General features: G+C 31.8%; 1 protein-coding gene across 1 annotated transcript; it reads left to right on the top strand.

Annotated features, from left to right (window-relative positions):
* The first annotated feature begins 110 nt into the window (after positions 1–110).
* Positions 111–8,281, top strand: LOC111384825 (potassium channel SKOR-like). The gene is made up of 9 exons (XM_023009156.1): positions 111–532; positions 1,376–1,456; positions 2,101–2,199; positions 2,564–2,785; positions 2,986–3,174; positions 4,433–4,508; positions 4,605–4,899; positions 5,983–6,104; positions 7,694–8,281. Exons 1-9 carry the CDS (start codon positions 272–274, stop codon positions 7,933–7,935), a joined length of 1,587 nt encoding a protein of 528 aa, XP_022864924.1. The 5' UTR covers positions 111–271; the 3' UTR covers positions 7,936–8,281.
* Positions 8,282–11,455: the final 3,174 nt, after the last annotated feature.

Here is an 11,455-nt window from a genome sequence, read left to right as displayed (position 1 = left end):
AGTGGCATTTAAACTACAAGAAGTGATTCTGTAATAGTTAATGAAATTTAGTGTTTAGTTTATGAATGATGGAGCATTTCCTGCATAAATGAATAATGTCTAATTCTTGTCCTTTCTTCTTGCTAATATTATTACTTTATCGCTAACTGGCTCAAAATGCTCACACATTTATGTCAAAATCTTCCTCCTTTACCAGGTGTTCTATTATGCTAACCAAGTATCTCCTTTTGATATAGGCTATGGAGATATACATGCAGTCAATCTGAGAGAAATGATATTCATTATGATTTATGTCTCTTTCGACATGATTCTTGGTGCATACTTGATCGGTAACATGACAGCATTGATTGTCAAAGGATCAAAGACAGTAAGATATAGGGATAAAATGACAGATCTTATTAAATATATGAACAGAAATAAACTCGGAAGGGACATCCGTAATCAAATAAAAGGTCACTTGAGATTACAATATGAAAGCAGCTACACTGATGCTTCTGTTCTCCAAGATATCCCAATCTCAATTCGTGCCAAGGTAACTAAATAACTACATCACTTATAAGAGCTTTAGTAAGTAAGTTGGGGAAATTATCAACCTTTTGATTATCTTTTCCACATCCTAAAGGATCTTAAGATAAGGGGATTTGATAATCTCTAAGGATCATTTTTGCTTTTGAGTGACCTGAACATAAACTATTCACCTGGACTCTTCTTTAAATCCACATTATAAGATTGATATCAACCCTTCACTCCCTGTGGACAGTCTCAAATTTAACTTCATTTTATTCATAATATATCTCCAAACCTTTAGTTCATTCCTTTTCCTGATGAGTGCGGTAAAAATTATTGATGACCCAAGCTCATCAATAAGGCCCATTAGTTTGATGGCGTCCAGCAAACTATTATATGTATGATCATAAATTGGTCAATATAATTATGCCTAATGCTGTGTTATATAACACATTTCAGATTAGTTATATAGTTTATGGTACCAGATTTTAGTATAATACTAATATTCTGTAGATAGGGCTGTTGTAAATAGAAATAGTAAAACACTGGCTTTCATGTAGCCTAATAACAGCTCAGTTGAAGAAACACCTAAAGGCAAAATTTATATCTTCTGCACATAGTCCCATATGCTGAGAAGTTTTGACTAAGATCAAAATTATTTCATCTTTTGTTTTATTTTTCTAGTTCTTCAAAGGCAAAGGTTGAACAAAATGCTTCAGTTGTAAAGAAGGGAAATATACCTTGGCTTCCTTTCATTTTTATGAGTAGTTACTATCTATCTTCTTTCCCTTGATGGACTCTTTGGTCTAACATAATTTTTGTCTGAAAAATTAACTCTTCCATTGACTAAATCATTTATTTCTTACAGATATCTGAGTCTTTATATAAGTCTTATGTTGAAAATGTTCCTCTATTCAAGGGATGCTCCTCAGAGTTCATCAATCAAATTGTAAGTTATTTTCTTATTCCACCATGTCATTTTATATTTTTCTTATGGTTGAATGATTTTTTTCCCTCTAATTTTCCATCACTCAAATATTAAAAATATCTAATAAATGAATAGGCCCCTGTTTAGTGGGAATTAAAATTATTTTTTAGTAAATTTTGATAGAAGTTTTTGAATGTGTGGTTGAAAAGTTGTGGGATTCATGAAATATGTGGTTAATATTGATTGTTTGACTTTGACTTAAATTAAAAATTGATTTAAATCAATACCAAATAGGGGGCTAAGTTTGTGATATAGAAGGACATATTAGGGTTCTACAAAGTTAATTGGCATGATTTTTCATATTAAGATCTAACTTTTAGGAGGTGTTTGATAGTTATTTTTATGTAAAAATGCATTTTAGAATAGTAAATTGATGTGAAATATGTGGTTGAAAAATAAGAATTTTTTTTTTATTTACGCGTAACATTATTTTAATAAAGAATGTGGTTGAAAAGAAGAGAGAGTAAAATGCATTTTGAAAAAAATTGCTAACAAACGGGGCCTTATTCATCACCAATTTTAACTGAAATAATTTTTTAACTTCATGCTAACTTAACCTGATTCCCAAGGCTGATTCTTTTTTCCTACTTTTGTCTATATTGCAGGTAACTAAGGTCCACGAGGAATTTTTTTACCCAGGAGAAGTTATAATGGAACAGGGAAATGTTGTGGATCAACTCTATTTTGTTTGTGATGGTGTTCTGGTACATAACTCTGCCTTGTAAATATATATATATGTATTAATTTTTATGCATGTCTGTCTTGCAGATTATTGTGTTCCATTTTTGTTCTCTCTGTTATATCATGCATCTTCTACTATCCGTTTTGCACACCAGGACTCTTTTCAACTCTATGAGATATCATCTGTTTTCATTAAAATGGAAAAAATTATCTCATCGTTCAAAACCATCAAAAATATATTAGCAGTACTTTATTGAATTTTGATACCAGCTCCCATAATTTCAAAACCATACCAAAGCCTTTAATCATGATGTTGAGAGCAAGATTTATTAATTTCTACGATGAATAGAATAAATTATCAGATTCGTTTCTGCTAACTCTGCTCAGGAGGAGGTTGGCACTGGGTCAGATGGATCAGAGGAAACAGTCTCACTTCTGGAGACTAATAGCCTATTTGGAGAAATTTCCATTCTTTGCAACATTCCTCAGCCATATACAGTTCGGGTTTGTGAATTGTGTAGGCTCTTGCGGATTGATAGACAGTCTCTCTCCAATATTCTTGACATATATTTTCATGATGGGCGAAAAATATTGACAAACTTATTGGAGGTAATTTGATTTGAGTCTGTCGATAAGTGCCCTCTCCTCCCAGTCACTCAGATATTTTTCATCTTCATGTCTGTGATATTAAGATTTGTTATTGTAAGCTTAAACTGAAATTACTTGTTTGAATAGTGCTCTTTCATTTCTCCTATAAAGTTTTGAATAAAAAATCTTTCTGCAAAATCTAAAATTGAATTTTGTGATAGGGTAAAGAATCTAGTCTTCGGGTGAAGCAACTGGAGTCAGATATCACCTTACATGTCGAAAAACAGGAGGCTGAGCTTGCTTTGAGGGTGAACAGTGCGGCTTATCATGGTGATTTGTATCAATTGAAAGGTCTGGTTCGGGCAGGAGCTGATCCCAACAAGAAAGATTATGATGGGAGATCACCCTTGGTATGATTTAAGATAATCAAATTTGTATTCTGCAGTCTAACTTTTCAAGCCAACTATATAAAACTATGTGTTTTCAATTTATTATTATTTTTTTTGGTCGCTTAAATTCACCAATTTCTTCTCTGCATAAACATTTTGATGATCCAGAAGTTTATACCACCTTTAAGAAAAATGATCAAATTGATTAAAAATTGTTGTTTATAGGTAACTGGCCACGTACTAGTTTTCTTACAAATCTTAATTATTATTGTTTCAGTAGCTATTCTGGGTACCCTTTTAAGTTTAACTAAACAGCACACTCAAGCATTGAGAAATGGGGATTTTCTGTTTCCCTGAACTACTAGATTTGTGGAACTTTGGCATTGTATCCAGCATTCAAATTTTGTTAATATACCGTTTCTTTCTGCATCCAAAGGGGATACATAGATGCATCATCTCTTACCATTCATATTTTATCATTTTTCAAATTTTTTCCTCCCCAAAAATTTATCATTTAGCGAATTTGTTACATAAAGTGGTTGAATGAAGAGATTATTAAGTTAGAAAAATTAACATCTAAGGTCCTTTTTATATATTTTCATTTCTTGCAGTCATAAAGATCTATGCACTTCAATGATTGAATCTTTTTGCAGTCATGAAGATCCATGCAAAATAATTTCCAATGTCCCACTACATCTTTTTCCTGTTTTTGGACCTTTGATCTAGGATGCACCGACTAGTCTGCATCTGACTCGCTGACACATGTGGCATGTCCAAATAATTTTTACGTTTTGTACAGTTGGACACATCGTTGACACGTTGGAAAATATATCATGTTGGACATTGACATACGTGTGGAACATTTGGTGGCATGTCCAAATTATTTTTATTTTGTACAGTTGGTCATGTAGACACGTTGGGATATACATTGTCAACACGTCAGAAGTACATTATTGACATGTTGAAATTAACAAGAATAAATTTACTTTGTAATATACAAGATTAAAAAAATATATATATATTAGTATTATTATTTTAATCAGCATGTCGGGATGTGTCGTGTCGTGTCATTTTTATTTTTTTTTTTAAATTTCGTGTCATCATATTCATGTTGTGTCTTGTGCGTGTCAATGCTTTAGTCTTTGATGCTTCATGACTCTGTTATTTCATGACACAAGTACACAACATGACTTTATTTTAAAAACTTGGATCTTCAAAAAGATTATATAATGAAAGCAACAGATTAGAGGTCCCTAAACAGTGCCTTGTTTTTCAACAGCATCTTGCTGCATCACGAGGTTACGAAGATATTGCTCTTTTTCTGATACAAGAAGGTGTAGATGTGAATGCTGCAGGTAAATTTTTGAGTTGGTTAATTGGTGTTCGCATTTGAGATTTTGAATTTCCATTAAGTAACATATAGGACTTAATGCAGTTGTTTCTCTGAACAGATAATTTTGGAAATACACCCTTATTTGAAGCAATCAAGGGTAGACACGACAGAGTTGCTGCATTGCTTTCTAGAGAGGGGGCCTTGTTGAAGATTGAGAATTCTGGTAGTTTCTTATGCACATTGGTCGCAAGAGGAGATACTGATTTTCTCAGAAGACTTTTATCCCATGGAATTGATCCAAACTTCAAAGACTATGATCACCGAACCCCACTTCATATAGCTGCCACTCATGGATTATATTTGATGGCAAAATTGCTTTTGGAAGCGGGGGCAAGTGTTTTCTCAAGGGACAGGTAAAATGTATTTCTTTCTAGTCTAAGGTTATTTAGATTTTTCATTTTTTACTTCCATTCCAAGTGCACACTTGTTTGCTTTAATTCCCAGTTTCTTTTGAAGCCTGAGCAGAAGCAGCAGTGAGTTTTGATTTTACATTTGATGCATTCAGTTTCATTTATAAGTTCTGCAGAAAAAGAAAATCACTAACTTTTCTTTTAAGTCAGACAGTTTTTATGTCGTTCAACAATGTGTGAACTTTAATTCTACTTTAAGCCATTTTACATTAATATGAAATTACACGGCTCTTGTGAGTATACTATACTTCTACCATACAGATTCAGCATCCAACACTTGCACAAGATACAAATTTGTAACTCCTGGTGTACATTTTCATGGCATTTGAGTTTTTTATGGGGCTTGCGTGTTGCAATCTTTAGTTTTTTCCTTAACATTTCTAACTTAAAAACATAGATCTTACTTAGTGTGCATTGGTTATAAGAAATCAGATTCTCTCGAGATTTCCTCAAAACCACCCAATAACGACCCAGGTGTTTTGATATCGTAATTCTTGAATTATGTTTGTTTCCCTAGGGAAAGAGAATTTCAACACTTACTGTAGTCAGATCAACCTCTGGTAGGAACACTAGTTCTGATGGAATTAGAAAATCAAGTACAAAAGAGAGTTTGCCAAGACCTACTCATTTTTTATTTAATTCTGTAAATCTTTGATATTTTTGTGGATGGGAAAGTTCTATTTGTTACCATGATGTTCTAAGCCTTTCTCAACCTAAGTTTAACATTACTTCGTACTGTTATTCTACTCGATTATTCTGTCCAGAAAGTACAGCAACTACTAATTCTGGTCCAGTAATCAGGCTTCAAATGAAGCTCAATTCTGACTTTAGGAAGTGTCTGGTTTTTCGTATTCACAGGATGCTGGAGTTGTAAAGCTGAGTTTGAGTTTAGCTCATATTCTTTAATAAGTTTCAAATTCGTCCATCTTTGATTAGTTTATTGAGATTAGTTGGAAAATAATTATTCTCATCTGCTCTTAATTTGTCGAGTACAGCTACATTTTTGTGTAACTTATAAATTTTCAGATGGGGAAACACCCCAGTAGACGAAGGGAAAATGTGTGGAAACAAGAATATGATTAGACTTCTGGAAGAAGCTAAAGCTGCCCAATTATCCAAGTTCCCTGATTGCTCTCAAGATGTCACAGGTACCAGATTCTCAGTTTTTTAGTGTGCATAATCCAGATATTAACTTTCGTTACTACTGCTGAAGAATATAGCATATTAAAATGGAAGTCACCAATATTAAAGTTGCATTGCATCAAGGTAGTGCAAACACATCTACACACAAACAGAATAGGAAAAATGGTATTATAATGATCATAGACCTTAATAACCTTTGTAGCACGAACACTTCAACTAAGATAGCATGTCAGTATCCGACACGTGTCGGATACCGACACTCCTCCATTATTCTTCCATGATCATTTTTTTTATTAACAATATTATATATTTTTAATTCAAAGTTATTATTAAATAACAAATATGTACTTATATTTAAAAGATCTCGATAAGAAAAATTGATAACAATTATAAAACTAAATTTATACTATACCTTTGTTTGAGCCCCATTTTTTTATTAAAATACATTTTTTAACAGTGATTTGATACCATTTCAACCACACATTTTGTAATAAAATAATATTACACGCAAAATCAAAATATTTTCTTATTTTTTGACCACACATTTTCCATTATAACACTATTTCAAAATGCATTTTTTTAGAAAAATAGGCCTCAAACTACTCCTATATAAATGCAGAATTTTAAATAATTTAATCAACTTGTCGAAAATGTGTCGTGTCAGTGCTTTTTTGAAAAATCAAGTGTCGACATGATAGATGCATGTTGTTTCAGACACACGCGTCCATATAGTTGCCTCATAGTTAATAACTAAAACCTCCTTATTCGATATAGTGAAAGTACTTAAGCTTTCCTTCTAGTAAAGCTGGATCAAAATCAAAGAACACTGACTATTATGGGCCCTTTTGCTTCATCAAACCTCAATTTTACCTTATTGTCTGTGTTTTTGCACTTAACATAGTTTTTATTTGCACTTCATGCTTTGAGATATGTTGCACGCACTTTATTAATTGATGCATCGTCTTTTAATTTCCATTTGATCTTCAAAGATAAAGATAGCTGACACGGCAAACTCTTTGATGTTTAACCTCTTTATTATTTTCAGTAAAATGGTTCCTTGTGTGCTGGAGAGTTTTTAAAAAGGATGCAAGACTAATTATATATAGTGGAACAACAGACAAATATAAGAGGACATAGATTCTAGTGGATGAGTGATGCAAAAATTTCTAAATTTAATTTACGTATATCTGTGCAAGTTTCAATTGTCAAGCATTGTCTACCTAGTTCTTGAATATATAGGTAAAAGAGTCCATGTAAGTTAGATGTTGAGTAACTATAAAATTACTTCTTTTTGAACCACATAATCTAGAAGTTTAAGGAGCCCTCATGTGCAGTCTAAAATCATCTTTTATCAAGAGCTTGAAATTGTGCTATTTTCATAAATGGGTGTCGGCAATGACATGGCTTGAATTTAGAATCTCTGTCTAATTTAAGACTATTTTGATCCTCCTCGTCTAAATTTAAGCTATTAAAGAAAGAATTTTTGCTGCAATTTCTAACGTGCCTTTCTACACTTGCATTGGTTTTCATATTACTCTCACATTAGTCACCTCGACTAATCATTTTCTCTGAGAGCTTTTCAATTTGATGTCAGATAAAATGCACCCAAAGAAGTGCACTGTGTTTCCTTTCCACCCATGGGCTTCCAAGGAAGGTACAAAATGTGGTCTTGTAATGTGGATTCCTCACAGCATTGAGGAGCTAATCAAAACAGCATCAGAGCAACTGAAATTTCCACATGGCTCATGTATATTATCAGAAGATGGAGGAAAAATTCTTGAGGTCGATATGATAAGTGATGGCCAAAAGTTATATTTGGTTAATGAAACAAATTAAATGTCACTCCCTTGTATATCATTTAAAACACACGTTGCTTTCTTGAGTTTGGGAATATCGCATTTCGTGTTTCTTGGGGGGGAGAATCACTCGTTGTGGGACTTCGTTTATGAGGTCCACTCTTCCCAAGACTCTAATCCTTTGGTGGGAAAGTTTAGGTGAGAAGTCATTTCCCTCGAACATGATTGTTAATGAATGTCTGTAAAGGTTGAATCTGTAACATTGAAAGAAGGGTGCTCTATGCTCTAGTATCGTTTTGATTAGTATGGTTTCCCTATATTGTACTAATATGTACATATATCTATAATATATTAAATATCAAATCAAGTGAGAATCATTTTTTGAACGATTATAGCTTTAAACAATTCATTTATTTCAATAATACCTTACTTTTCATTTTTCAATATATGTTTAATTTACACTCTAGTAAATAATACAAAATCCTTATTCATGTATATATTTCCTATTATTAATTTTCAATTAATTAACATTCACCTTTATTTAATTAATATTAATCAGAATTTCATATTTACATTCACACTCACATCCATGTCACCGTTATTAATTCTCAATTAATTAATATTTACATTTATTTAATTAAAATTTCATATTCAAAAATGCATTTCATCATTCACATCTATGTATGATAATTAGCGTCCAGATTCATTTAGTTGGAAATTAAATATATTCATTTAGTATGGATAATTTAACATTCAATTTCGTTTATATATTATTTGGTACCAATTCTTAATAAATTAACATTCATGTTAATTGATGTACGTATTTGTCATTCATGTATTTAGATGTAATTCTAATACTTACATTCAAATATTACTTTCACAACACTTATAAAAGATTTCAAAATAACGTGCAACACATGTTTAACTCTATCTATCTGGAACAAATATTACCACATGGCTATAAGAAAGTGGTTTTGAATGCGAGAAACATGCTGACATAAAAAAATGTTTGGCGACTTCACTTTACTGTTGAGTGTCACAACCATGATGGATATAAATCTTTTGCTCCACTCTCAAGTTTTAATCCATTTCCAATTATCCTCGTATAATACTAAGAGTGCATTTGATTGCCCACCTGAAAGTGTGTTTTTTTCACCAAAATTCTTACTTTTGTGCTGTTTGATTACCATTTTTTTCCATGGAAAATATTTTCCCTTTTTGGTTACGTGACCATATTTAAAATCAAGGAAAAAATTTTCTTTAGGAAGAGTAGAATTTTATTTTCCACGGAATTCACTCTCTCTTTCTCTCTCTTATTTATACACTCACTCTCATTAATCCACCAATTAAAAATGGACAAGTATAATATTTTCTAAGTTAAAAATTAAATCAATTAAACACATTTAATTGACAATCTTCATACAAATAAATTCTAGGCAATGAAATTACCTAGAATTTATTTTCTTTTTATGCAAATTCCATATTTGCAATCAAATGCACCCTAAAGTGATTTTTTTTTTATCCCCCCAAAACTGCTACCTGGCGGAAAGTAATTTCTTTATTTTTGTCAAATACTTCATATATAAAATATCCAATATACCAAACATAAATATATCATTTTAATGTGCTCACAGAATTAACTAACTCTTATTCTAGATCTAGCCCTTACATCCTCTCTTTTTTATTTTATTTTTATTATTTTTTAAATCATGGTCCATGTGAATTTATAACAATTAAAAGTTAAAACTAATAATTTTTGGAGTACGAACACACACAATTCAATTTGAACGCGAATGGTTTAAGTTGAGCTTCTTTTGCCGGGGCAGTCTTCTAAATGACCGGGTTATTGATCCTATTTTCCACAATGGCCTCTTCTATTATAAATACTATTTTACCCTTACTTTTATTATTTGCAAGATATATCCTGTATCTTTCGGGACTTATTAATCAGGACTTATATCTATATTTTTCAATCTTTCAAACACTTTTAAATATTCTTTATATCTTGATAATTCTTCAAAGATCTTAATAATTCTTCAAAGATCTTAGGCTGATCTTCCTTAGTTATGTATTCTCGAACTAATCCTTCTGAGACTTCTTCTTGTATACCTCTATGTTTAGTTATAATATCTTCTACCTTTCTTATTTCTCTGCTAGTTCTTACAGAATCAAATCTTATATTGTGCTTACAAAAATAATCTATATCTTGGTAGATTTCTTCAATTTTCTCTTTGCCAACAGGAAATATATCATCAGACTTTTCAGCTAATTTAAATAAAAACGAAAGATCTTTCTCATCTAAGTATAATCTAAGATCATTAGAAGTGGATGTGGATGCTTGTGAATTGTTCATCAAAATAATCAAAGCATAAGCATATAAAAGCGAGTAAATAACTTACAGTAATCAAATAGAAGTAAACAGGCTTTCCCTCCAGTATGCTCTTATAGCTGCTTTGCATGTACTTAATCAATCTTCTGAATCAAGTAAAGATTTAAAATGTTTTTTGAAATCATTTGGGTCCACAACTGCTTCCTCAAAAGGCTTTTCAATTAAGGTTGCATTTCTCATTCTAGAGAACTAACCGTGTTTCCACAGACGCTATCTCACAGTATCCAGAGTCTCTATTTTCACCTCTATCCAAACTCTTTTTAGAATCAAGTTCTTACTTGGAACGAAATTTTAAAAGATAACTCACACACAAGGTGTTATAATTTTGTTAGAAAACTGCCTTTTCCCCTAAACCATTCATCAAAGATGGGTACTTTGGCATGGCTAACATCCATTTAAAATCAATGTTTTGAAAATCTGTTAAAATCTCTATCTGTACTGCTGAGGAATCATGAGAAACTTAACGAAATTCTTTTACGAAAGATTTGTTGAACATAACAAACTTTACTTTGATATTCATAAACTGAAATAGTACATGCTTACAATCTATATTTACATACCTTTGGTACTCACCTTATGAAGTTTAGAACTCCATAAGTGATTACCTTATTACAAGCTTTGCTATCTTCAAGCTATTTAATATTTTTCTGAATACAAGTGGTGTATACAGATTACAAAAAAAAAAATCTCTGTAAGATGTGTTTCTTCAGAGTGTTTAAGAGATAGGTTATTTCCAGATATCTTCCTTCTTCCTTCTTGCCTCCTTTTATAGAAGTCTTTGAGAATCTTATCTTGATAGGTGTTTTCCACTTCCTTTTGTTGGGTAGCTCAATAATGTTATCTTCATCGATTTTTCCATTATCTTCTTGCTAGGTGGACCTCTCATTTTGAAATTTTATGCATTATCTTTGAATTTGTCTCCCACTTTTGACAACTGGTAGGTAAGTGGTCACAATTATGGAGACTTTATTGCATTATCTTCTATCTTTTAGTGGCCACGGTTTTTCTCTAATAAATTTCTTTATTAAAATAGTGATAAATGGCCACTTTTGTTGTTATCACTTTTCCACCTTCGAATCAAAGAATTTTGCTGGGAATTCTTCACTGTTGAGAGATGCTTGGCTCATATCTTCTACTACGCAGTATTCACAATGGTGATCACTGTAGTTCC

The sequence above is a fragment of the Olea europaea genome, unplaced genomic scaffold (genome assembly GCF_002742605.1).
Source record: "Olea europaea var. sylvestris unplaced genomic scaffold, O_europaea_v1 scaffold3019, whole genome shotgun sequence".
In the NCBI taxonomy this organism is placed as follows: Eukaryota; Viridiplantae; Streptophyta; class Magnoliopsida; order Lamiales; family Oleaceae; genus Olea; species Olea europaea.
The sequence above is the reverse complement of the archived record's forward strand: the minus strand, read 5'-3'. Positions and strand labels throughout refer to the sequence as shown.